At 58.5% G+C, this 27,323-nt stretch overlaps 1 protein-coding gene across 3 annotated transcripts in view; it reads left to right on the top strand.

The window, feature by feature from the left end:
• TMEM63C (transmembrane protein 63C) overlaps positions 1-24,179 on the top strand; it is an 80,962-nt gene extending 56,783 nt beyond the window's left edge. For 2 of the 3 annotated variants that reach the window (XM_055131324.1, XM_055131322.1), the window contains exons 10-24: positions 558-631; positions 1,283-1,363; positions 1,481-1,604; positions 2,386-2,519; positions 3,535-3,657; positions 3,980-4,133; positions 5,774-5,880; positions 7,075-7,161; positions 7,652-7,717; positions 10,788-10,950; positions 11,182-11,287; positions 11,606-11,773; positions 16,136-16,248; positions 17,297-17,368; positions 21,724-24,179. In XM_055131324.1, the coding sequence (XP_054987299.1) occupies positions 558-631; positions 1,283-1,363; positions 1,481-1,604; positions 2,386-2,519; positions 3,535-3,657; positions 3,980-4,133; positions 5,774-5,880; positions 7,075-7,161; positions 7,652-7,717; positions 10,788-10,950; positions 11,182-11,287; positions 11,606-11,773; positions 16,136-16,248; positions 17,297-17,368; positions 21,724-21,879 (1,728 nt within the window). In that variant the 3' untranslated portion in view covers positions 21,880-24,179. The remainder of the gene's footprint in view (positions 1-557; positions 632-1,282; positions 1,364-1,480; positions 1,605-2,385; positions 2,520-3,534; positions 3,658-3,979; positions 4,134-5,773; positions 5,881-7,074; positions 7,162-7,651; positions 7,718-10,787; positions 10,951-11,181; positions 11,288-11,605; positions 11,774-16,135; positions 16,249-17,296; positions 17,369-21,723) is intronic. The other variant, XM_055131325.1, reaches the window with a different exon arrangement.
• Positions 24,180-27,323: the final 3,144 nt, after the last annotated feature.

The raw sequence follows: 27,323 nt of genomic DNA, 5'->3' as shown, positions 1-27,323 counted from the left end.
GGACCCCGGAGACGGGCACACGGGAACCCCCTGGCTCCATCTCCAGCCTTCTGGGGGGTCAGGGCTGGGGAACTGGCCCCTTGCAGGCCGCCCCGCTGGAGAGACTTGCCTTACCACACCCCAGGATGCCCAGGAGGCTCGGGCACCCTGACCGGTCTCACCAGGACACTTCCGCCTGCACCCTGTCCCCCACCCCGAGTCGCCGCACTCTGCGGAGTGGTCTGGAGGTGACGCCCCACTTCCAGAGTGGAAGAGGAATTCGAGGGGCTTACCCACCCGCACCCAGCACCGTGCCTGTTCTGTTTCAGAGACCCACGGGTGGGGCTCAGGGGGACCAGGGTCATCGGCAGGAGAGCGGGGCTGACCTCTCAGACCCCCTCGCCAGCCGCAGCCTCTGCCTCTCTTGGCCACGGTTGGGGGGGGTGCGAGGGGGCTGGGTGGTGGGAAGGAGGAAATGGGGGCTGTGGCCCAGCTGCTCAGCGGCCCCTGCTGCTGGCCTCAGGGACCCCACCAGGCGTCCACAGCAGCCTTCTCCGACCTGTCCCCTCCCTGACTAGGTAACCAGGACTCTGATGATCACCTACGTCCCCAAGACCATCCAGGACCCCGACAGCATCATGAGGCATTTTCAGTAAGGGCCGCCCAGGGTCCTGCTCCCAGGTTGGCGGGGGGGGGGTGCTGGGGCTCTGGGGCCCCAGCAGGTGGCCCACCTGACACACAACGAGGTTGGGGGGGACCCGGCTTCCATCCCTCACTCCCCTCTGGAGCTCAGGGGCGTCCTGGGCACAGCTGTCTGGAACGGGTCATCTGCTTTTGTGGCTTGGGTTTTTATTCGGGTGGGGGGGTGGGCATGCTCAGGGCGACCCCATGTCTGCATTTCCACATCAGTCAGGTCACCACGCAATGCCAGGGGTCGAACCCGGGCCTCCTGCACGCAGGGCTCACTGCGCTATCTCCTGGCCCCTGGAACAGGCCTTCTCTGGCCCGGACTCCGTGTCCTGGGGCTGAGGACCGAGGCCTCCCATGTGTCTAGCCCTGGCTCGGTGCGGGGGCTGCGGGGGGCGGGGGGCAGATGGAGGAGGTGGACCCCAGGTGACCAGGACTGGGCACTGAAGTTTGGCTGGAGGAGTAAGAGCTGATTCTCCCGTGCTGGGATCTGGGAGCCACGGGCCGCCAAGTGGCCCAGCCCCATGAGCCCCCGCGGCAGTGGGGGGACAGGGGGCAGCCGCTTGCCCCCCCCACCCCTCGAAGGCGGGCTCAGCACCCTTGTCTGTGGTGGCAGCGAGGCCTACCCGGGCTGCATCGTGACCAAAGTCCACTTCTGCTATGACGTCAGGAACCTGATCGACTTGGACGATCAGAGGTGAGCTGCGCGCCGGGGTCGGGGGGGGGGGGGATTGCGGCACGGGGGGGCGAGGGGAGGCTGGGGGGGGGAACGGTCGCGCCTGGGCCGGGTGCTGACCCCACGCCCGCCCCACAGGCGCCACGCCATGCGGGGGCGGCTCTACTACACGGCCAAGGCCAAGAAGAGCGGGAAGCAGATGATCAAGGTGCACCCCTGCTCCCGCCTGTGCTTCTGCAGTTGCTGGAAGTGTTTCAAAAGGGTAAAGGAGCTGGGGAGGGGTGGGGGGGCGGGGGGGATGTGTCCCAGGGGAGGCGGACTCTCGGCTCTGTCCACACCCTCCACCCGCCATCCGGGTTCCGGCCAGCCAGTGTGTGTCCACACCCCCACCCGGGTTCCATCCGCTCGGGCTCTGGGGCTGCAGGGCCCTGTCCCTTCCTCCCCCTCCCCCCAAGTCCCTGCACTCCAGCCTTCCGGGGCCACCTCCAGAGTGACCCACGGAGGAGGCCGGACAGGGACACTGCTGGCTGCTGCCAACAGCCAGACCAGGGGTGCCCGCTTGTCCTCCCCACCCAGGGGGGCTGAAGGAGGCGCCCCAGTGTGCCCACCTGTCCCCGGGCAGCGTGGGGGCATGGTACAAGGCAAAAGGCTCATCAGCCTTGGGTGCAAATGTTGCCACGGGGGGTGGGGGGCGGGGGCAGATAGTACAGTGGGCAGGGCGCTTGCTGTGCACACGGCCTTGCCTGGGCTGGATTCCCGACATCCCAGATGGTCCCCTGAGCACTGTCAGGCGTGGTCCCTGAGCAGAGTCAGAGTGAGACTCCAAGAGTAAGAAAAGAAAGCTGCCGGGACGTCCGCCGTCCCGCTGCGTCACCCACGGCCTCCTCTCCCCTGGAGCACCAGCCTGGCGGTGCCTCGGCCTCCTCCTTCCCCAGGCATCCCGCGCGTGGGCTGGGGGCAGCGGGGGCCGTGCTGCCCGGCCCCCCTGAGGCTCAGGGCCGCCTTCCGGGCCTCCCACGGCTGAGGGTTGCCGCTCACCCCAGGTCGATGCAGAGCAATATTACGGCGAGCTGGAGGAGCAGCTGACTGACGAGTTCAACGCCGAGTTCAACCGTGTGCGGCTCAAGCGGCTGGACCTGATCTTTGTCACCTTCCAGAACGTCAAGATGGCACAGCGGTGAGCGCCCAGGCCCGCCCGGGGGCGGCCTCTGCTTCTCAGTGTCCCCGAGCGGGTGCGGGGAGGGACAGGGCCTTGCTCCCACCTTGCTTGCTTTTTTTTTTTTTTTTGGCTGTTTGGGTCACATCCAGCGATGCTCAGGGGCTACTCCTGGCTCAGCACTCAGGAATTACTCCTGGCAGTGCTCAGGGGACCCTATGGGATGGCCGGGGATCGAACCCGGGTCAACCACACACTCCGGGCCCCCACCTTGCTTCCGAGGGCATGGCCGGATCCGCTTCCCCACGCCTGGCCCAGGGTTTCTCGTTCCCACGCAGAGCTGAGCGGTCTCGCCTCTGAGCGCGTGGCCTTTCTCCTGAGTCATTTCCTCCCTCCTTCCCGCCCCTCTGAGAGAGAGCGAGGGGCAGAGGGCCTGCGTGTTGCGGCCCCCTCTCAGCCTCCCCTTCCCTCCACCCTGCTCCCTCAGTGACAGCCAGTGGGTCAAGGTCTGTTCCGGGATGTTCTGGAAGGATCCCGGGGGCTGGATTCAATAGATGCGAGCCCCAGAATCCTCTCCTGAGGAGGATGAGGGCCCTTCTCTCCCGGGGCACAGCCCCCTGTCCTCACCCACCCGACCTTATAAAGGACTGAGGCGCCCACTCAGTCCGTAGGAGCTACCGAGGCCGAGAGAGGCTGACACGAGGGACGCTTCCTCCCCTCAGCCCTCATCCTCGGAGATATCTTTGTGCCATCCTGTTCAGAGGGAAGACCCTAACTGAGAACCTGAGAACTGTGTGGGCCCCTCCACCCCCCAGGCTCCACCCTTCTGGGCCAGTCTGGGCGTCATCTGAGGGCCCCTCCCGCCAGCAACAAGGGCCCTCGGAACTGTCCCCCTCTGAGGTCCTGAATTCCCAGGAAGTGAATGAGTCCCCGCGTTGGGACATCCTTGGCGGCCCCGGGACTGGCGTGAGACAGCTTCCCAAGCCTGCCGTCCGTCCTCATTCCCCGACCTGTGTCCCCTCCCCTGTCTCCGCAGGGTCTATAACGATTACAAGTGGGCCACCTGCTACCGATACCCCCATCAGTCCTCCTTGACAAAAAGCATCAAATCTTACCAGTGGCGCGTCACCTATGCGTCCCACCCCAAAGACATCATCTGGTGAGCCCCTCCGCGCCTCCCGGGACCAGAGACCCAGGCCCTGAACACTGAACACATGCAGCCCCCTCTTCCAGATGCGCCCCCAAGCCTATCTCCTGGCCCAGGCCTGGGAGGCCTCTGCAGACACGTCCCCTCCGTGGCCGCCCACCCAGGGGATCTGGGACTCCCGGTGGGCTGAAGGGTCTGGCGGGGCTGTGCGGGTCTCAGCCTGGGGTCCAGTGAGATCCAGGCCGTGGGGGGCCACGCCAGCATGTGGGGTGCCCTGGGCTCGCTCTCAGGGCTGGCCCGGTGCTGAGCGAGCCTCCCTCTGTGGCCTCCCTAGGAAGCACCTGGCTGTCCGCTACTTCGAGTGGTGGGCCCGGTTCATCACCATCAACACCTTCCTCTTCCTGCTCTTCTTCTTCCTCACCACGCCGGCCATCATCATGAACACCATCGACAAGTACAACGTCACCCGTCCCATTGAGAAGCTGAAGGTGTGGCGAGGCTCGGGGTTCTGGGAGGTGAAGGGCGCCAGGGGACAAGGGGGGGATGGCCTTGGGGGTGCGACCCCAGGGCCCCTGCACCGCCACCATGGTGGGGGAGTGGGCACACACGGTCTCCTTTGTTCTAAAGGCGTGATGCGGGTTGCTGCCATCTTAGCGCATGGGGCTGGAGAGATGGAGGGTGGGGGGGCGGGTCCTGGCATGCAGCCTCGGCACGGAATTTGTGGGGAATAGGTGGATTGGATAGGGATGGACCCCAAAGGCTTGTTGATGCTCTGTGTATTTGAGTATGTGTGTGAGTGTATGAGTGTGTAGGTGGAAGTGTGTTTATGTGCGTGTGAGTGTGTGTATGTGTGTTAGTGTGTCAGTATATGTGTATGTGACTGTATATGTGTGTATGTATGTGTGTGAGTATATGTGTGTGAATGTGTGTGTCAGTGTATGTCTGTGACGAGAGTATATGTGTATGAATGTGTATGTATGTGTGTGTGAATGTGAATGTGTGTATGTGAGTGTGTGTATGTGAGTGTATATGTGTCTATGTTAGTGTTTGTGAGAGTGTGTATGTGTGTGTGTGTGTGAGAGAGAGAGAGAGAGAGTATGGTGCTGGATCGAACCCGGGACATCCCACATGCCAGGCGTGGGCTCTGCCTTTGAGCCACAGTCCACCCTCTGCAGGCTTCTTTGGGCCAGTCAGGTACCAAGGCTGACCAGCGAAGGGGATGCCGTTGGGCTCCCGGGCTAAGAGAGAGAGAACTGGGGCCTCTTGGTCTGTCCAAGGATGCAGGACCCCACAGCGCTCTGGGTCCTGCACCCATCGTCAAGGGCACCTCATCCCACTGGGGTGTGGGGGGCGCTGAACTGGCTCCTTCTCAAACTCTGCAGCCTCGGGACTTGTTAGTAGCCCTTTACCCCCCATCCTGGCAACACACACCCACATGGAGATGCACAAATGTTTACAATACACAACACTGCTCATGTATACTCATGTGAATGCACCACATGGAGGCCCCTGGAGACACATGCACACACATTCTTACACATGAATACCCACCAATATCACCCACAGACCTCATGCACATACCCATGTACGCACACACAGACATGCATACCTGCATGCACCTGTGCCTGCAAACGTGCATTGCGTGTCTGCCACTGACACTGCTGCGCAGACACGCACACATGCTGGCCTCCACACGTACACATGCTGGCTCCCACCTCCTTGGACGCGGAGTTGAGAAGCCCCTCACTCCCGCCCCCTTCTCTGCACCTGTACAAGGGCACAGCAGAGGCCGAGTCCTCTCCCCGAGGTCTGTGATAAGAGGGACAGCAGCAGACTTGCCTGCAGAGGAAGCCACTGCCGGAGCACTGGGCTGGCCCTCTAGTGACCTCAGTATAGAAGATTTAGGCCTCTTGGGGGCATCTCTTGCCCTTAGAGTGCCCCCGCCCCCCCCCTCCCCCCCCAGCCCCCCCCCCCCCCCTCCCGCCCTGCCTCCAGCCCCAGCCACCCGCCCCGCGGGAAAGCGAGGAGAGAGGCCAGGCAGGGGTGCTGGGCAGCGTCTGAGAGAGCAGGCAGGCAGCCTGCAAGGGCTGTGCATTCAGTCTCTGCCCCCTTGTGCTTCGCTTCACAGAGCCCAGTGCTGACCCAGTTCTTCCCCTCCGTCTTGCTCTGGGTCTTCACCGTGATCTTGCCACTGATGGTCTATTACTCCACCTTCCTCGAGGCCCACTGGACCAGGTGAGCCATGTGGCCAGGGAGTCTTCTCTCCCAGCTGCAGCATCTCTCAGCCCTGGCGTCTGTCTGCCCCGGCGTCTCTCTGCCCCAGCGTCTTCCTGCCCCGGTGTCTCTCTGCTCTGGCGTCTCTCTGCCCCCAGCCCTAGCCTGGTGCTCCCACACTGCATCTAGCCCAAGAGGTGAAACTGACCTGGGGTGACTTTGCTACCCAACACCAACCCTAAAGACTGCTAGTAGCTTTCCCTTGACACGAGGGCCCTGGAGGTCCCAGCTCTGGCCACAGGGGGGCTGACACGGAGCATCTCCACCCTCCTGGGATATGGAGCCAGTGCCCAAACCCACCTCAGACTCTCCCGTCCCCAGCCATGCACTGAGGGAGTGGGAGGCAGAGAGGGCCTTGCCAAGGGCCTCAGGGGAAGGGATGAGTGTGACACCCTTAGTTGAGGATACCAGGACGGCCACCGTGGCTGTGACATTCATGGGAGCTGGAAACTCTGGAGCCCACCCAGGGCCCACAACTGAGGCCCCCGCGTCCTCCTTCCTCTGAGTTCCATGATGGTGACAGCGGATGAAAGGGCTTACCGTATCTCAGGGCAGGCCACAGAACTCTGGTGGGGCTCAGAAGATCACTTCCTGCATCCAGGGTTCCTTTCGGGCAGTAAGACGGGAGGCTGGTTGTAACAGAACCTTGCTGGCCTGGCTCTGGCCAAGAGTGGCACTTTGTGCTCCTTGTTGAACCTTGGCAAGGATTCTGGGTCTCTTTGCCTTGAGACCATAGAGCTGCCCAGCCTGAGAGATAGTACAGGGCGTAATGCACTTGCTGTGCACATAGCAAACCCCGGTTTGATCTCCAGAGCCCCATATGGTCCCCTGAGCACTGTCAGGAGTGATCCCTGAGCACAGAGCCAGGAGTAAGCCCTGAGCACTGCCAGGTGCATTCTCAAAACCAAACCTACCTACAGAACTGTCTTCCCGCCCTGCCCTTCCGGTGCCCAGGGCAGACCTTGCTAGTTGTTCAGTCTCTCTTCACAGCTGCCCAATGCAGCACAGCCCCCCAAGCTTCCTGGACACGGCCCCTGGCACGCATGATGGAACCAGTGCCCCAGGCCCGATGTCTGCTCCTCTGGCTTTTCATTCTGTGTCTCGGGTTCCTGTCCTGCCTCTCACTCTTGACTATGTCTCTCTGTTGCCTCCCAGATCGAATGAGAATCTGATTGTGATGCACAAGTGCTACATCTTCCTGGTGTTCATGGTCCTTATCCTGCCCTCCATGGGGCTGACCAGGTACTGCTCCTCTCGCCAGCCCGGCTCCCTCTAAAGCAGAAACCTCCTCTTCCAGACACGGCGGGCCTTCCCGCGGGGCCGCAAGCCCGCTCCTCACCTGGGTCTCTGTCGGGCATGACCCTGGCCCCAGCCAGACCCCACACGGACCCCGGCGGCAGCAGCTCTGCCCTCAGAGAGCTCGTCCTCCAGCTGGAGAGTGCGCCAGGCCTGCAGGGGCAATGCAGCCAACAGGGGGATTGAGGAGCAAAGGGGACCTTGTGGGAGAGACGGTGGGCAACGGTTGGCCTGCGGGACAGAGAGAGCCAGAGGCAGGTTGGCCAGGGACCGAAGAGGAAGCGAGGCAGGGAGCCTGGCGAGGTGCAGTACTAGGTGGCAGTGTCTTTGGACACAGGGGACAGCGGGAAGGATGGAGACCCCATCTGAGAGGGACGGGGCCCTTCACCTGCGCTCCTGGACTCGCCTGCTAACGGGCCTGCCTTGTTGCTTCTAGTTTGAATGTCTTTCTACGCTGGCTCTTTGACATCTACTATATGGGGCGTGCGAGCATCAAGTTCCAGTGAGTATCCCCCACCCGCACAGGGGTCCCCAGGTTCACAGTGGCAGGAAGGACTGCATGCTCTCCCCTCAGGTGGCTTCGCCTTCCCTTGGCTCCCCCCTCCCCACTCTGATGGTTTCTGACCTGGTTGTAGAGTCTTAAGAAATTGTCTCCTGGGGCTGGGGCGATAGCACAGCGGGTAGGGTGTTTGCCTTGCCCGCGGCCAACCCGGGTTCGATTCCCAGCATCTCATATAGTCCACCAGCACTGCCAGCGGTAATTCTTGAGTGCAGAGCCAGGAGTGACCCCTGTACATCGCCGGTGTGACCCAAAAAACAAAAAGAAAAGAGAAATCGTCTCCCCAAAGTCCTGGTTACCCTTCATCCAGTTTACCCCCATGGGAGCACCTTGTGTGACTATAGTACAATACCATACCACATTTTCAGGAGTCTTCATCTGGAATTGCTCACAGTTTACTCCTGACTTTGTGCTCGGGGATCACTTTTAATTTTGCTTTATTTTTATGAAATTGTTCACAATGATTGATTGCATTTAATATTCGAACACCAATCCCACCACCGTTACACCTTCCCACCACCATATTTCGAATGTTTCCATCCCAAACCCCAGACCCTGCCCACAAAGCAGAACTGAAGTAATTTATTCTGTATTGCTTGTTATGAGTAATCTGCGAAAAATGATCCAAAAAATTTTTCCTTAGAGGAAAGTGTGTGAAGATTATTGTATTTCACCCAGGAGCCATTAAGCCCTTCTATAAGAGATTAGTAACATGTTGTTAAAGGTTGAGCCTTGTGTACTTCTACATATATGTATAAATATATTTCCCCCAAAATTGGTTGCCTTCGACTTCAATGTGGTGTGCTGCTCTTGGTATATCCGTGGTGTAAAGCTTGTGGTCGCACTGTGCAGGAAAAGACTCACTCATGGTTGAGACTCTTCTGAGCTTGTGGAGAGTGGTTGTAAGCATGGCGGTGGTTGAGTTCTGTAGGTTTTTGGCTGACGGGGCTGGCTCCATTGGGGCGGGGAGGGGAACTCACCCGACCCCCTCTGGGATGTCCCCAGTGAAACAGCCTGGCACAAGGTCTGGTGGCATGTCATGTCTATGGCATTATTATTGTTGTGTGCTCTCTTCCTAGAGCTTTACTGTTGAGTCTGGGTCATGGCCATTAATGAGATTACATGGCACCAGAGGCTGTTTGTGGATATGACTGCCAAGCTTCCAGAAACGGGGGGACATGGGGAGAGGTCACCCATTCCTGGCTCCATTGAGCCTGGAGTTTTCAGTCACAGGTCATAGGGATCACTCTTGGTGGTGCTCAGGGAATTGTATTTGGTGCTAGGGGTCAGACTGGGCCAACTGCATATAAGGCATACAAACCTCACAGCCTGTACTGTCTTTCCGGCCCTCTTGTTCAGATTTAGCCAGTTTTGCCTGGGCTTCAGAGAGTTAACAACACCACATTTCAAGAAAATCAGTCTTACAAAACACTTCAAAAAATTTGTGGATGTCTTCAGTAATGCTTTTATTTATTTTTATTTTTATTTTTTTTTTGCTTTTGGGGTCACACCTGGCGAAGCACAGGGGTTACTCCTGGCTCTGCACTCAGTAACCACCCCTGGCTGTGCTCAGGGGACCATATGGGATGCTGGGAATCAAACCCGGGTCGGCCGCGTGCAAGGCAAACGCCCTACCCCCTGTGCTATCGCTCCAGCCCCTTCAGTAATGCTTTTAAAAACAAAATAATGCATTTTAAATCGAGGCCAGCCAATCTCCCATTGTATTGTCTTAATTAAGGCTCTGAGTGTCAGAGTGTCTGAGACACAGCTAGAAGAATTTTGTGGAGAAAGGGTTGATCTTAGCATCTGCTTATATTTGACATTTAGGTTTTTTTCTTTTTAGGGTTAAACATGTAGGAAATCCCAGTTTTCAAAGATACAGTACTGCAGATGACACAAGAAGCTTCCTTTAACTTGCTCTCTGGGGCAAGAACTAGCATTTTTTGAGATTTCTGCAGTGAGACTACATTTATAATAAGTTTGATTTCTCCGCCCCCCCAAAAAAAAACCTGAGTCCATTTTTGGCTGGGTCAGTGTCATCAGTACAGTTTATATATGGAAAAGCAAATCTTGAGTTCATGATTCAATTTTGGTATCCTCGAGAAAGAAAGAGATGCTTTGTTTTGGGGGCCTCACCCTGAAATGCTCAGGGCTTCCTCCTGGCTCTGCACTCAGGAACTACTCCTGCTGGTGCTCAGGGGACCATATGGGACGTCAGGGATCAAACCTGGCTGATTGGCTGAGCGCAAGGCAAGAGCCTGCACTCTTTAGATTCCCAAGAGGCTTTTCTTTTGTTTGTTTTGTTTGTTTTTTTAAAGTAACTGTTTGCACTGTGGTTTCCAGTCTGCTGTTGAGAGGATTTCATCCCTAATACTTCTGCACCTTTTTTTTCCTTTTTGGGGCACACCCGGCAATGCTCAGGGGTTACTCCTGGCCCTGCACTCAGGAATTACTCCTGGTGGTGCTTGGGGGACCATATGGGATGCCACGGATCGAACCCGGCTGTTTGGCTGCATGCAAGAGCCTTACCCACTTTAGATTCCCAAGAAGTGTGTGTGTGTGTTTTTTTTTTAATAACTTTGCACTATGGTTTACAGTCTGCTGCTGAGAGGATTTCATCCCTAGCATTTCCCCACTCTTTTTTTCCCCTTGCTTTTTGAGCTGTGCTCAGGAGTTACTCCTAGCCCTGCACTTAGAAATTACTCCTGGCGGTGCTTTGGGGACCATATGGGATGCCGGGGATTGAACCCGGGTCGGCCATGTGCAAGGCAAACGCCCTCCCTGCTGTGCTACCGCTCCGGTCCCCTCCCTTCCCCACCTTTTAGCTCCTCCAAGAGGAGCACTTCCCTGCAGCACCATTGCCAACACCCCCACTTCGACCCCCCCCAGAGCCTGCCTGTCCTGACACACACCTGTCGGGTGCCGGCATCGCCCACCCTGTCTCTCTCTCCCTGTGCCCCCCTCGGTGCCCCCTGACTCCTGCCCTTCCCCCCCATTGCCACCCTGTGCCCAGGTGTGTGTTCCTGCCTGACAACGGCGCCTTCTTCGTCAACTACGTCATCACGGCGGCCCTGCTGGGCACGGGCATGGAGCTGCTGCGTCTGGGCTCGCTCTTCTGGTACTCCCTCCGCCTCTTCTTCTCCACGTCAGAGCCAGAGCGAGTCCACATCAGAAAGGTGAGTGGGCCCGGGGAGGTGCTGCGGGGAGGGCCCGGGGGTGGGGGGGTAGGGGGGCTGCAGGTCGAAGGCCTGGGGCGGTGGGCAGCGGCATTGTGGAGCTCCTGGGGTCCCAGGCCCCGCCCGGCAGGCTGCCTCCACCTCCTGCCCCAGGGAGATGGACAAGGGGCCGCAGCGCAGCCACGCCGAGAGGACCGGGCCCCGGTAGGGTGACCCCGCCTTCTGCCCCAGGACCAGGCCGTGGACTTCCAGTACGGGCGCGAGTATGCGTGGATGATGAATGTTTACACCGTGGTGATCACTTACAGTGTCACGTGCCCCATCATCGTCCCGTTCGGTGAGTCCCTCCCAGCCCCTATCCTGGCGCACCCGGGCTCTGGGCATGTCCCCTCCCTACCCTCTCCGGGAAGCAGAGGGGCACATCCGGGGCCCAGGCTGGTGCTCTTGGTCAGGTGAATGCAGGAATGAATGACTCCAGCCAAATGGCAGCGTGAAGTCGAGGGCTGGGGGGTGTGGGGGGAAACGCCCTGAGTCCCGCCCCCCCCCGACCTGTCCCTGGTCCGGGTTGCTGGGGGCCCTGGAGGCGCCTAGGACGGCGCTGGTCCTGAGCATGGTGGAGGCCAGCCCTGAGGGTGCCTCCGTGTCCGGGCCGCAGGGCTGCTGTACCTGTTCATGAAGCACGCCACGGACCGCTACAACATGTACTACACGTACGTCCCCACCAAGCTCAACGAGCAGATCCACAAGGCGGCCGTCAAACAGGCCATTGTCGCACCCATCCTGGGGATCTTCTGGATGCTCTTCTTCTCCATCCTGCGGCTCGGTAGGTCCTGGGCCCACCACCACCCAGACTCTGGGCTGAGTAAGGCTCAGTCGGGACAGCCTGGGGCCACCTCTCGGGCCCCTGGGGTGGCCAAGCCCACGTGTCTTCTGGCGTCTGTTTACTTGCGCTGAGGGCCTGAGACATCCTGTTCCCTCCTTCTCCCTCGAGCTGGACTGGAATTGCTTGCTTTGGGGACTCGCCCCACCCCCGCCATGGTGTTCCCTCTGGAATGCCCTCAGGAGCCCAGTGTGGGGTCGGAGAGAGACGATATAAGGCCCTTGCCTCATATGTGGCTAACCTGGATTTAATTCCCTGCCACCCCTTATGGTCCCCTGAGCGCCCACCACGAGTGATTCCTGAGCACAGAGCCAGGAGTGACCCCTGGGCACAGCTGGGTATCGCCCCAAAACTACAAAGACATTTTTTAGAAGTCTGGGTTCCCGGGGTGCCTGACGCCGAGGGGGGGACTTGGAGTGGACCTCAGCGTCTCTCCTGGCCACACAACTGCTGCCCCGGCACGCAGGGCCACCCTCACAGCGCAGGTGCCAGGGGGCCACCCGTCCAATGGGAGCTGCCCTCTGGGCCAAGAGGTCACAGTGACCTTTCCTTCCCCTTCGCCCCACTGTGTCCTGCTGCCCTCTGCTCGCTCGCAGTGGAGAGGAAGGCGCCTTTGCTGCCTCTCTCCATGTCGGGAGCAGCTGCTTCTGGGTTCGATGCCTGCATTCACGTCTCCCTCACAGGGCCCCACCTGCCTTTCCCCGCCCCTGTGCATTGCTTCCTTCCACTTCTGCTTTTCTGTTTTGTGAGTGTGTGTGATTATTCTATTGGGGTTTTTTTTAAGCTTTTTTTTTTTTATATCCAAGATAGCACAATGGGTTGGGCATTTGCCTTGCATGCAGGCGACCCAGGTTTGATTCCTCCGTCCCTCTCGGAGAGCTCGGCAGGCTACCAAGAGTATCCCCCCCCCCTGCACAGCAGAGCCTGGCAAGCTATCCATGGCGTATCCAATATGCCAAAAACAGTAACAACAAGTCTCACAATGGAGACGTTACTGGTGCCCACTCGAGCAAATCCATGAGCAACTGGATGACAGTGATACAGTGAATTTTCCAAAACTTCAGTCTTTAATTCTGTAGTCTTCATTGCATGAGTTAAAAAAAACTTTTTTAATTGAATCACCATGAGATACATAGTTACAAAGTTGTTCATGATTGGGTTTCAGTCATACAATGTTGCTGCACCCATCCTTCACCAGTGTAATTTCTCAGCACCAATGTCTCCCAATTTCTCTCCCTCCCTCCAGCAAGGACTCCCCCCACTTCTCTCTCTCTCTCTCTCTTTCCTTCCCTTTCTCTCTCCCTCCCTCTCTCTCTCTTTTCTCTCTCCTCTCTCTCTCCTGCCTCTTTCTGTCTCTCCTCTCTCTCTCTCCCTCTCTCTCTCTCCTTTCCCCTCCCCTCTCCTTTGAGGCATTATGGTTTGCAGTACAGGTACTGAAAGGTGGCATGTATATCAGTTTGCCACTTCTCAGCACTCGACTCTTGTCCTAGTGACCATGTCCAACTCTCCTTGCTATAGTGGTCCCTTCTCTGTCTGAACTGCCCCACCCCCAACCCCTACACACACTTGTGCAAGCTTCCAGCCGTGGACCAGTCCTCCGGGCCCTCATTGCTACTGTCCTTTGGTATTAGTCTCATGCTTTTATTTTTTTAATATCCCACAGAGGAGTTCGTGCTTTTCGTTGAGCATAATGCCCGCGCCCGTCTTACCCAAACCCAGAGCCACGCAGACGGGCACTGCCATGCCTTTGGCTTCCGTCTAGCTGGGGGCGGCGGGCAGAGCAGGAGTTTCTGGGTCCACCGTTGAGAGGCGCCGGGGGACTTGCACTTGTGGACACTGCCCCTCCTCTCCGGGCTGCCTGGCTGAGCACTGTGCAGTGGTGACGGGGGAAAGGCACCCTCCGGCCTGTCTGTTCTCAGGTCTCTTGTCTGGCCTCGGGGTTTTCCAGGTCACGAAGTCCAGCGAGCAACCCGGGCCTGTAGAAGCTGGGTTTGGTTTCTTTCCCTGTGTTTGGGGTGGGGTCTGGGCCTCGTCCTGTGATGCTCCCAGCTCTCTGCTTGGAACCACGTGGTGCCAGAGATCAAACCTGCACGCTGCCCCACTCGCCTGTCTCTCCGGCCCCTGAGGCTGGGTTTAATATTCACCTCACACCGCTCCATTCCAAAGTTACCAACTCCTTTTTTTTTTAATATATAAATTTATTTATTTCATTGAATCACTGTGAGCTACAGTTTACAAAACTTTCACATTTGAGTTTCAGTCATACAATGATCAAACACCCATCCCTCCACCAGTGCACATTTTCCACCACCAGTATCCCTCTCTGCCCCGTCCCACCCTCCCCCTGCCTCTATGGCAGACCATTTCCCTCTTCCTCTTTCTCTACTTATGGGCATCATGGTTTGCAGTATAGATATTGGGAGGCCACCATGTTTGGTCCTTATCTGCTTCCGGCGCGTATCTCCCATCCCAAGCCATCCCTCCAGCCATCATTGACTTAATGATCCCTTCTCTGTCCCAGCTGCCTTTTCCCACAGCTCATGAGGCAGGCTTCCAGCAATGGAGCAATATTCCTGGCCCTTGTCTCTGCTGTCCTTGGGTGTCAGTCTCATGTTATGATATTTTATACAAGGGAGAAATTCTTGGTCTTTTTTTTTTCTTTTTGGATCACACCCGGTGATGCACAGGGGTTACTCCTGGCTCTGCACTCAGGAATTACCCCTGGTGGTGCTCGGGACCATATGGGATGCTGGGAATCGAACCCGGGTCGACTGCATGCAAGGCAAACTCCCTACCCACTGTACTATCGCTCCAGTCCCACAAGGGAGAAATTCTTAATCCCTGTCTTATCTGCTAGTTTTAAGTGAGTTAAAGTTGTGTCAAACTTACCAACTTTGGAGCGACCGTAGAGGTAGAACAACAGGCTGGGCACTTGCCATGTGCACAGCCAACCTAGGTTCGACCCCCAGCACCCCATATGGCCTAGGGGCCTGCCAGGAGTGACCCTTAAGTGCAGAGCTAGGAACAAGCCCTGAGTACAGCCGGTATGACCCCAAATAAAACAAAAGATCCACTCCCCCTCCGGTTTGTGTTCAGGTCCCAGATGGCAAGAAGTGCATGTTTGGTGGGTCCCTAAACATTTTTTTTATTGAATCACCATGTGAAAAGTTACAAAGTTTTCAGGCTTAAGTCTCAGTCATACAGTGATCAAACACCCATCCCTTTCACCAGTGCACATGTTCCACCACCAAGAATCTCAGTATACCTCCCATCCCACCGCCCCCCCTTCCTCCACCCCTGCCTGTGTGGCTGATGACTTTTGCTTTACTTTCTCTTTACTTTGATTATATTCAAGGGGCTTGAGCAATAGCACAGCGGGTAGGGCGTTTGCCTTGCACGCGGCCGACCCGGGTTCGATTCCCAGCGTCCCATATGGTCACCTGAGCACCGCCAGGAGTTAATTCCTGAGTACATGAGCCAGGAGTAACCCCTGTGCATCGCCGGGTGTGACCCAAAAAGCCAAAAAAAATTAAAATTAAAAATTAAAAATTGATTACATTCAATATATCAACAGGAAACTCACTATTACCATCCATCAGACCTGCCAAAGAGGCAGCATTTGATAATTTGTTTTCCATTGCTGAGAATGAAGAGCATGTGAGGTTTTGGATTTCTGGTATTTTAGTAACTAAGTCCAGAGAAATTTCTGCCAGAAATTACATCACTGCAAGCTCGTACCATTGTTTAGTGGGCCTTATAAGTGGGCGGTCGCCACGCTGCCGCCAGGGAGTGAAAAAGCCGAGAGAGAAAAACCTTTCCCCTCCCGGGGCGGCAAGGTGCTGTAGCTTAGTTCACAGTCTAGAGGCATTTCTGCAAGAAGCTGCTGGTGCCGAAAGTAGTGGGCCTCCGGGATCACGGGCATTCAGCAATGGAGGGGCCACACGTGTGCTGCTGCTCGCGTCAAATCTGGGCGGAGAGCGGTGCTGGTAACGCCCCCCATCCTGAGATCTCCCGAGCATCCTGCAAGCTCATACCTCTATTTAGTGGGCCTTATAAGTGGGCGGTCACCACGCCGCCACCAGGAAGTCTCTTCATTTAAACTTGGTGGTCAATTTTAAGCTTATCCGGTGACACAGAGGGATGCTGTCTTTGTCCCAGACACCCGGGTTAGGTCCCCTCTAGGGATGTGAGGTGTCTCCAGAGGTCTTGCCTGTGGGGTGGCGTCCCAGCAGGCCGACTCCCGACTCCCGACTCCCGCTGCAGCCTGCTGGCACCAGGCCCCTCGACTTTGTTTTCTCTTCCCAGGTACATCCCACATCCTCACCTTCATATCCATCACCCTCGTCGTCGTGTCCGTGATGATCGCCTTCACTAGCACCTTCATGTGGAGGATTCACAGCTCATCGGTTTCTCGGAGGGTGAGTTGTCCCCCTGCCTCTCCCCCACTCACTCCTGCCTCCCCACCTGGTGGGTGTGGGCAGCTACTGCACTGTGAGACAAGTGGCTCTGGCCTTGCACTCTGGTTTTGGGGTGTGACGACCCCCTGCCTGCCTGTTCATGCCTCAGTGGGTCCTTGTACCAGCACTGACCGGACCCTCACCCCCAGAGTCATCTCTCTGGATGGGGACACTGAGCAACACACCTGTTCTCTCCTCTTGCCCCCGCGGACAGCTTCCTGCCTGGCCTTCCTCCCGCGGGGCCCAGCCAGCTGTGGATGCTGTGAGCTGATCTCCCCCCAGGGTGGAGAGTTGAGTCTGGGTGGGCCTGGGAACGGCCCAGAGGGGCGAGGCTGTCTTCTCTTCTCGTAGCCAACACTCCCTCCCTCTTGGGGCCCGATCCGTAGTGCAGTAGGCAGGGCACTCGGCTTACATGTGGCTGGTCCCGGTTCCATCCCCAGCGCCCCCATACGGTTTGTCTGTGCCCCCCAGGCGTCAGCTCCGAGCACCATCAGGTGTGACCCACACACGAAACAAAAGAATCCCCTTCGCTCTGGAGCCAGTGGTCCTCGGACCCTGTGTGGTGTAGACGGCTTGGAAACCTCTACCGCCTTGGTTATAGCTGCGGGTCTAAGTGCTGATATCCAGGCCTGGCCGCGAGTGTAGACAGGGTGAAGGACCAGCTCTAGGTAGAGAAGGAAGGCGGCAGGAGGCCCTAGACCCCTCCAGGGGAATCACTGCAGACCATGACAGGACACCGGGATGCCGGGACCTCGGAAGGCCAGGCTCTCCCTGAAGTCAGGGCAGTCGGATGCTTCGGTGCAGCTTACGCCCCCCTGCCGGCCCTTCCTCCCAGCCTCATCCAGCCTCCGTCCCTTGGACTTCAGCAGGCCTGGAAAAATGGAGGACAGACTGCATTCTAGACCCCCGCACGCATGGTCCCGGCGCCTCAGTGTGGGGGACGACCAGGGGGACCCCCATCTCCTCTGACCGTCCCCAACACCGTGCCCCTCCACGTCTCTCCCTGCAGCAGTACCCGGAGGAGATGGAGACCGTGTTTGACATGGAGCCGAGCAGCACTGCGTCCACGCCCACGTCTCTCGTGAGTCAGAGGGCCTGTGCCCCCCTCCTGCCCGCCCCGGGAAAGGGGGACCCCCCCCGCTCAGGTGGGGGTACCACAGGGAGGGGCTACTCCAGCAGCACTGTGGTGAGCGCCAGCTTTTAGTGCCCACCCTGGGGGGCAGGGAGGAGACCGGGAAACCCCGGGCGCCCTCCTCTGACACAGCAGGACTTGGCCCAGATGACCTTGCTGCCGTGGCCCTGGCTGAAGCGCCAGGAAGATTCAAGATCCAGGATTTGGCGGAGATTCTCTAAAAGGAGCTCAGAGAGGAAGAGAAAGGTCAGGGCACGTGCGGCCAGAGCGAGGTGGCGGTGCCGAGGCAGGGGCGTGCTGGGCCCAGGCTGAGCAGCAGGGAGCTCCGGAGGTCGGGCGGCCCCCGAGGACAGCGCTCGGCAGCCCGCCGAGAAGCCAGGCCCGGACCAGAGTGCAGGGGTGGTGGACGGGCCTGGGCTCTCCCTCCAGGGCTCAGACCAGCGCAGGGCACACACCTGGAGGTGGGGTCACGGGTGCAGTGTACTGTGCACTGGGTCGGCCTGCGCCCTGTACCAGGGTGCCTTGCAGGAGCACTGAGAAAGGGAATCAGCCACCCAGGCGTTCGGGAGACTTCCTGAAGGAGGGGGTGTCTAGGCCAACTCTAGGAATAGAAGTAGGTTTGCCAGGGGCCGGAGTGAGGGAACAGCAGGCAGGGCGCTTAACTGGCATGTCGTCAGCCTGGACTTGGTTCCCGGATGGTCTCCATATGGGGCCGTATGGGGATCCCTGAGTGCAGAGCCTAGAGTCCGGGTGTTGCTCCTGAAACAAAAGTAGATTTGCCAGGTGTGGGGAAGAGCAGTCAAGGGAGAGGCATGGCCTGTGCCCAAGGCTGGAAGAGAGACCCTAGGATGCCTGGGGAACAAAGACAGTTTCAACACAGAGGACATGCAGAGGTTGGCCGGGCAGGGCAGCAGTGTTGGGAGAAAGTGCATAGACACACAGTAGGTACACAGACATACAGTAGGTACACAGACACACAGTGGGTACACAGACACACAGTAGGTACACAGACACACAGTGGGTACACAGACACACAGTAGGTACACAAACACACAGTGGGTACACAGACACACAGTAGGTACACAAACACACAGTGGGTACACAGACACACAGTAGGTACACAAACACACAGTGGGTACACAGACACACAGTAGGTACACAGCCACACAGTGGCTACACAGACACACAGTAGGTACACAGACACACAGTAGGTACACAGACACACAGTGGGTACACAGACACACAGTGGGTACACAGATACACAGTGGGTGCACGCACAGTAGGGACACACAGTGGGTGCATAAACACAAAGTAGGTGCATAGTCACACAGCTGGTGTGCCTGGGTGGCTGGTTCCCTTTCTCAGTGCTCCTGCAAGACACCCTGGCACAGGGCATAGGCCGACCCAGTGCCCAGTTCATTGCACAGTAGGTGCATAGATGCACAGTGGGTGCATAGACTCACAGTAGGTCCCAGACACACAGTGGGTCCCAGATACACAGTAGGTTCATTTCCACCCCTACACAGTGTCCTTGCATTGCTACACTTTGAGTCAGTGGTCTCCGCAGGGTGTCAGGGGAGAAAGCTTAAGTCCTCACGAGGCGGAAAGGTTTCAGGTGGAAACTCCACATAGCATCTTCTGGGGCCCATCTAAGAAGCCCTGGTAGAACACTTAGCAGCTGGGCAGTGAAAGCTTCTTTCAGACCCGACACACTTCCCTGTTTGCCCTTCATCTCTCTGATAAATCTGCTCAGGGGCATTTTCATCTCTTCTTACCGTGGGAAGCTGGGGGCTCCGAAAGGTCAGTTAATGTAGATCCCAGGCTCTAAGCCGGAGAGGGACAGTATGAACTAGGTCCGTCCACCCTAAAGCCTGAGATTTAAAAAAAAAAAAAAAAGTCCCTGGAACTGACTTCTCTGGTATTTGTGTATTACAACAATGGCACGTGAACATTGTAGATAAGTATGGGAGAGGAAGCAGGAGAGCAAAAATAAGGGGGGGAAAAGGTTGCCGTTTTCCCCAGGCAGAGATGACTGCTGATACCCTAGCAGATGTTCTCCCAGGGAGAAAGAGACCTCTGCATCAGTCCTGCTAAAATGGAACATTGTATTGTGTCTAGTTTTATAACCTGCAATCTTCAGCTCACAATCATCTACCTGTTTTCCCCTCTTCAAATACTTTGTTGCTATCCAGATTGCGGTAGGTGTTCCAGAAATACCCATCACAGCTTGTCCAAAGCCATAGCCAGCCCAGCTCTGTGCACGTTCCTTTCATAGTACATAGTAGCACCTGCTTTTTTCATTTTCTGTTTTAAAAATTTGGATTGGGGGACGCACCCTGTGATTCTCCTGGCTTACTCTTGATTTTTTTTTTTTTGCCTATTGGGTCACACCCAGGGGTTACTCCTGGCTTTGCACTCTCAGGAATTACTCCTGGCGGTGCGTGGAGCACATATGGGATGCTGGGGATCAAACCTGGGCTGGCCGCGTGCAAGGCAAACACCTTACATGCTCTACTATTGCTCTGGCCCCTTACTCCTGACTCTTCACTCAGTGCTCACTCCTGGCTGGGCTTAGGGAACCATATGGGGTGCTGAGGATTGAACCTGGCCAAGTGCCCTACCTATTGAACTCTCTCTCTCTCTCTCTTTCTCTCTCTCCCTCTCTCTCCCTCCCTTCCCCCTGCCCCTCGTCTCTCCTCTCTCCCTCCCTTCCCCCTGCCCCTCGTCTCTCCTCTCTCCCTCCCTTCCCTCTGCCCCTCGTCTCTCCTCTCTCCCTCCCTTCCCCCTGCCCCTCGTCTCTCCTCTCTCTCTCCCCTCCCCCTCATGATGGGATTTGATTTGAACTTCCCTAATCATCATTTTCACGTGCGTGAAAGCCACCTGTTTGTCATCACTGGAAAAGCGCCCGTTCAAATCTTCTGCCCAAATTCTGATTGATTCTGATTGAGTTGTGTTGCTACTGAATCGTCTGAGTTCTCTCTGTATCTCTGATCTTGACCCATTGTCAGGTGTACAGATAATTTCGCCCTGTCGGTAGGTTTGGTCGCCTTTTCATTTTTGTGCTGGTTCCTTTCGGTGGATGCACATGTCTTTTTAATTTGATGTGCTCTCATTTTTTTTCCTTTTGCATTTGATTTTTCACTTCCTTTGGTTCTGGCTGGTTTTCGGGTGGTCTGACAGCAGGACTCATTGTCTCTTGTTCTTGGAAACTAGACCAGAGTCAGGGTCAGCCTGGGGCTGAGACAGATGCCACAAACAGGCGACACACTCACTTTCCTGGTTAGTGCCACAAATGACACACAAGTAGCTTCCTAATGAGGGGCCCAGACAGCCATTGTCCAGTTGCCCTATTTTGTGGACCAAGAGGTCATCCATGGGATTTCCTTGGGCATTATGCAAACTTCTAGATTCTTCCGTAGGGATGATACTCCCTTACCTGCTAGGGCTTTTTTGCTTCCTCTGGAACTCCCGCAGGGACAGCTTGGTTCTGTCCCGATCCCGATTTGGGGAAGAAGGTGTCAAAGGAAGAGTCACTTCTCAGGAGGACAGTTGCTCTGGGGACGAAGCTCCTGCTTCACCCTCTCTCTGATCGGCCTGTCTCTGTTCTCTCCTCCCGGAGCCAGATTTCAACCTTGAGATTCGGGGTGGTACTTCCCAAGCCTGATGACAGATGAGACACTTGTCATTGTGCCTCTGGAGCGCGCCCGCAGAAGCAGGGTCTCTCTGACCCAGTTGCAGTTACCCGCTATCACCTTTCCCCCAACCCTGTTGCAGTTACCCACTATGACCTTTCCCCCTGACCCTGTTGCAGTTACCCGCTATGACCTTTCCCCCTGGCCCTGTTGCAGTTACCCGCTATGATCTTTCCACCTGACCCTGTTGTAGTTACCTGCAGTGACCTTTCCCCCTGACCCTGTTGCAGTTACCCGCAATGGCCTTTCCCCCTGACCCTGTTGCAGTTACCCGCAATGACCTTTCCCCCTGACCCTGTTGCAGTTACCCGCAATGACCTTTCCCCCTGACCCTGTTGCAGTTACCCGCTATGACCTTTCCCCAGCCTGCAATGGAACTGAGAATTAACAGTCATTAAGTGGCGGGCACACTGGGCCACACAGAAGGCGCACTGAGCTGTTGGGACAGACCCAGAGCCCCCGGGCAGTGGGACGGACAGGCCTGGGACTGCTGGAGCAGTAGGAAGGCTCCCAGCGTGGAGGGGGCAGAGGCTCCGGGGATCAGGCTATGCCCAGGGCCTGTGCTGCCCCCGCTGTGGCCTCAGCCCCCTCTCTCCCCTCTGTCCCGAGCAGATGTATGAGGCCAGTGTGCTGCACGAGTCCGCGATGACCCCCGCCTCCTCCCCCGGCCGCCACAGCTACGGCAGCATGAACAGACCGGCTTATTCGGAGGAGCTGGACACGTCCTCGTTCCAGCAGGACCTGGAACTGGAGAACCAGAAGCAGTGACCGGGACCTGGGCCTCCACCTGGCGATGCCCGCCAGGAGTGGCGGCCAGGAGAGAGCCTGGCCGGGGAGTCAGGGGGCCCCGACCCTCCCCGCTTCTCCCAGCAGACTTCGGGCAGGCCCAGCACTGACATCTGTCGGCCCCGCGTGGACACTCCGGCCTGCCGAGCAGCTAGAACGGGAGCAGCGAGGCAGTGCCCGGGGCCCCTGGCAAGGGCGGGAGGAGACAGGGGGGGCACCACGTCTCGGGAGCAGTGGCTGAAGCCCCCAGTGCAGATCGAATCCCGAGGTCACTTCCCAGGGTGGAGCCGGGACAGGGAGAGCAGGGAGGCCGTGCAAGAGGAAGGAGGCCGAAGGGAGCCCCCCAGACTGTCCAGGACCTGCCACCCTCCTGCCAGCGGCCCTGCCCCACACGCCCCTGTGGTCTAAGGAAGAACCTCCTGAGCACAGCCTCATGGATGAGACCATCCCCTTGCCCAGCCCAGGGGTCCCTGGGATAAGCCGCTGCAGCCACGCCAGCACCAGCCTCGGTCCCCGTCACGTGTCCCCGGGAGCTGGGGGGTGGGCACTGTCTCTTTTCTAATCTTGTGAGGTCATCGAACACCCGCCTACCCATGGGCTCATTAAACCGGACCTGGTGTATTTTGGTGAGGACACCTTGGTGGGTCGTATCTAGCCGGGAGAGGGGCTGAGAATTCAAGGAGAGAGAGAGAGAGAGAGAGAGAGAGAGAGAGAGAGAGAGAGAGTGAGAGTGTGTGTGTGTGTGTGTGTGTGGCGGGGGGGTCTTCTTCCAAGATTTGGGGCAGGGGAAACAACCTGCCTCCCCGAGCTCTGTGTGTGTGTGTGTGTGTGTGTGTATGTGTGTGTGTGTGTGTGTGTGTGTGTGTGTGGCGGGGGGGGGTCTTCTTCCAAGATTTGGGGAGGGGAAACAACCTGCCTCCCCGGGGCCCAGGCCTGCCGCCCAGGAGCGCGGCTCAGTCCAGGGGAGCTCTGCCCTCAAACTGGTCATGGGTGGCCCCCAGGCCCAGAGAAGGAAATTGCCTTTGACCTTAGCGCCACCTGTACCGAGAGACAGGCCCCCGCTGCAGTCCTGCATGGTTGGGCTGCAGGCCGCGTCCTCCACATGGCAGGTCTGGGGGACCCGACGCCTGGACCGCAGGCGGGTTTTTCTCTCCCTGTCCAGGAGGGAGGCCGTGGAGCAGGGCCGGTTGGGCCTGGGGCTGATGGGTCGGTGAGCTCGCCAGTGCTCCTGAGCAGCTCCCCGGGGCCCCAGACTCACCCCTGGGCTCCTGACAAGCCAGGACCATGGGGGTGCCTGAGCCTGGGTACTTGTCCTCCAAGGGGCCCCCACTCCAGGCTTCCCCCCACCAAGTAAGAACTAGCCCCGAGGGACAGGCCTCGCCTCCCGTATCCCCGGCTTTGGTCCAGCCTCTTGGCATGAGAATGTTTCTGAAGCACTTGGGGTCTCACCCACACACACCCTGGCTTGAAATAAGGAGGAGATTGTGCCCAGAGCCCCTCACCAGCGGCCCTGCCCCACCGGCCCCGCCCAGCATCTCACCGCCCGCCCCCCAGGGGAGGGGCCTTTGCAGTTAGGACCCCTACAGAGGAGCTGACTCAGGCCCCCGGGTCCCAGAGTGTAAGTAAGGGGTCCTGCTGGAAGCTGGCCAGCCCCTGGCCCCGCCCGGCCGCTCCTGCCACGCTGTCACTGCCCCCCTCCCGCCACTGCCCTGTGGCCTGTGTGTCCCCACAGATGACCACGGCACCTCCCCCATGAACTCGGGCGAGCCTGGTTCTGAGGGGAGCTGGTGTGAATAGGGGGGCAGTTCCACGGCCACTTGCCTCCCTGCTCTTCCTAGAGACCCGGCGGGGGGGGGTCTCCCAGTGGCTCAAGTGGAAAGGGGGCGAGGGGCGGGAGAGGTGCCTGAGCCCTGACAGTTGCCTCTGCTGCTCTCTCCGCCCCCCATTCCCACCACCATCGCCCCCTGCCCGCCCTGTCTGCCTGCCAAGCACCCTCTCAGATGCCACCCTTTCTGCAGGGGGCTGCCTAGGATGGATGGTGGCACCCAGCCCCTCCGGGAGCGCCCCCCCACCCTCCCGGGTCTCACGCAGCTCCATGCCTGCCCACCTCTTCCTCAGAAGCTTCTGGAAGCAAAGTGCCTATCAGCAGCATTGCCTCCTCTGGGGACCCTGGGCGGGGGACGTGGACTTCCCTTAGTACCACGTGGAAGAATGTGCCAGAATGCCCGACCTTGTTACTAATGCTATGACTGTGCCTTGAATAAACACATCCTCCCAACGTCTACTGGCCCACACCTCTGTCTGCCACCTGCGGGTCCCCCGGGGGCCAGAGTGGCCTGGGGTGGGCCACTCCCAGCACTGCAGTGAGACTCTGTACCAGGGGCTAAAGCTGCCCCTTCTGGTGCCCTGACCCCTGGCGTCCTCCGCGGCCCCCACCTAAGCAGGAGCCTCCAGGGCCCTGGGAGAAACCGGAAGGGGATGTGGCTTTGCTAGGGGTGTTCCGGTGCCCCGGTCACCAGGGAGAGCTGTCCGGTCCCCAAGGTGCCCGGGAAACCACCAGCGCAGCCCAGCCCGGACAGCAGAGACCCCCCGGGGCGAGCGCTGGCCCCGTGCATGGGCGGTTGGCTGAGGGGCCGAGGTCTGGGTCAGTGGCAGGCCGCAAGGCTGGGGCTCTGGCGAAGGCTGGCTGTGCCGGCTGCCCGGGCCCCGAGGAGATTGTCCCGCTGGGGCGGCCTGGCCTTTCTCTAGTCGTTCAGCCAGTCCAGGCCGGCGCCCCCTCCGGAGAGTCTAGAACTGCCAGCTCTGCCCTATTATTCACCAGACAGTGGCAGTGGCGGGCAGCAAGGCTGCCTCCCCACTGCTCCCCCAGATGTCGGGGGGTGGCTGCCCTGGGGCTGCTCCCCGGGCCCCTGGCTGAGCCCTCACGCTCTTGTGGTCCATCTGGCACACTTCAAAGCCCTCGTGCTGAAGCAAGTTTTCCCCCCTTGGTTTTTGAGCCATGCCCAGAGTGCTCAGGGGTTACTCCTGACTCTGCTCTCGGGGATCACTCTTGGTGTGCTCAGCGGTTACTCCTGGCTCTGTGCTCAGGAAACACTGCTGGCTGTGCTGGGGGACCATACAGGCTGCCGGAGATCCAACCCGGGTCAGCTGTGTGCAACGCAAACGCCCGACCCGCTGTGCTATCTCTCCAGCCCTCTAAGCAATTATTTTTCAAATCAAATCAGATGAAATCCATAAGAACAGACCCTCAGTTCCAGCTCCCCCTGGGGGCGCCCCCAGGCCTCTCCCTTCTTTCCCCCTCCTCTAGCCTTGACTCTCCTCACCCTACCCTCCGTCCCTGCCCTAGAGCTAGAACCTTTGGTTCCTTCTGGCACAAGCCAACACCCAGCAAAAACCAGTTCCAAGGGTCCGTGAGGCACACGGCACAGGTTTCTTCCTTGCAAGCTTACCCAGCCACAGCACAGCGCGGAGGGTCAGGTGCAGGGGGGGCCGTCCAGGGCAGCATCTCTCCACTCCCTCTTTCTCTTCCATGCACCAGCCTCAGGGCAGCCTCTACACCACGTATGAGGAGTAGTTGGAGCAGGCAGGGGCAGAGAGGGGTCAGGGAGCTGAGACGCAGGCCCACTGGGCCAGGCATGGGCGGGGGGTGTTGGTAATGCGGAAGAGCCACAGAAACTTGGATCCACCCAGAGGAACTCACCCTCCTTCCTTGCCCAGCACCCCCCCCCCAGAGGGCTGGCTACCCCATTCCTACAATGGTGCTGTAGCACTGTAGCACTGTCATCCCGTTGTTCATCTATTTGCTTGAGCGGGCACCAGTAATGTCTCCATTGTGAGACTTGTTACTGTTTTTTGGCATATTGGATACGCCATGGGGAGCTTGCCAGCACTGCCGTGCGGGTGGGATACTCTCGGTAGCTTGCCAGACTCTCAGAGGGACAGAGGAATCAAACCCAGGTCGGCAAACGCCCTATCTGCTGTGCTATTGCTCCAGCCCACAATGATGCTAATGCAGTGAATTATTCTTAGTGGCCTCCTGGGGGCACCAGCGAGCCCGCTGGCAGGTCCTGCTTCAGCCTCTGACCCCTCCAGACTGAGCTGCCACTGTGGGAAAGCAGAGGTCCCTGGCAAGGGGTCAGCTGGCCCACACTCCACTTCACCCATCGCGGGAGGAAGGATGACAGGAGAGTGCCGGACCTTTCAGATCCCCCACACCCTCGCAACCACGGAAAGGTGACCGGCAGGAAGGCAGGAAGGGAGGGAGGGAGCCGCTGGGGACTCTGGAAACCCAGAAGCCCCTCCCGGGAGTCAAAGCCAGCCCTGTCTGCAGCCGACCAGGGGTGGATCTGAGTTCCCAGCCTGGATCCACCCTTTCTCTGAGATGGGACGAGGAGAGCCTGGACAAACAGACCAACACAGAGACCAGCGGGGCCCGTGCTCCAGGCCACCTCTCAGTCACTGTCCCGGCCACCACTCATGGCCTGCACCGAGGCCTCGCAGAGCCGGCCCCAGGCCGGTGTGATAGCAGGGCCGCGACATTCTCCAGCAGAGACTCACCCACCGTCTGCGGAGGAAACGGCACCTGGTCACCCCCGGCAGTGGGAAGGCACCGGCCCCTTACACGAACGAGTACAGACCTGTAGCCGGTGAGGGCTCCCGGCCTCCCCCTTCTTCCCGGGAGGCTCAGGTGAACTGAGTGTTTCTCTGTCCCCATCTTGCCACCACCCCCTGGTCAAGACACCGCTCACCCCAGCTCAGAGCGAGCATGTCCCACCTCCAACCCAGCTGCTGCTCCAGCACCTGCCTCTGCAAGGTAGCCATGATGGGGGTTCACAGGGCCGGGGAGGCCTGAGTCCACTCCTGGATCGGTGTGACCTGGAACAGGTCGTGTGGCCTCTCTGGGCCTCTGGGCTCCGGGTGAGGCAGTGAGCACACAGTTCCAGCACTCCAGGTTGGACGTGATGCCGTGAGATCGGAAGCCCTTGGCACTCAGCACCTGGCATGCTACTATTCAGCATAGAAAAAGAAGTGCAGGTCTGGAGCGATAGCACAGCGGGTAGGGCATTTGCCTTGCTCGTGGCCGACCCAGGTTCGATTCCCGGCATCCAATATGGTCCCTGAGCACTGCCAGGAGTGATTCCTGAGTGCAGAGCCAGGAGTAACCCCTGTGCATCACCGGCTGTGACCCAAAAAGGAGCAAAAAAAGAAAAAAGAAATAAAGGTCCATTTCTTTCACAAATGTTTGTTTCCCGGGTACAAACTTGGGACAGAGCGGAAACAGACACATTCCCTCCCCATCTGGCAGAGCGACGGCAAGGTGGGGAGCTGTCATGTTGGCGGCCCCTAAGAGCACACGTGCAGGGCTCTCCGGCTGTGACACTGGGCTCCATCTGAGGCACCTGCTCCTCGGCCCCCCAGTGAGGCCC

This window comes from Sorex araneus, chromosome 3 (assembly GCF_027595985.1).
Source record: "Sorex araneus isolate mSorAra2 chromosome 3, mSorAra2.pri, whole genome shotgun sequence".
Taxonomy (NCBI): Eukaryota; Metazoa; Chordata; class Mammalia; order Eulipotyphla; family Soricidae; genus Sorex; species Sorex araneus.
The sequence above is the reverse complement of the archived record's forward strand: the minus strand, read 5'-3'. Positions and strand labels throughout refer to the sequence as shown.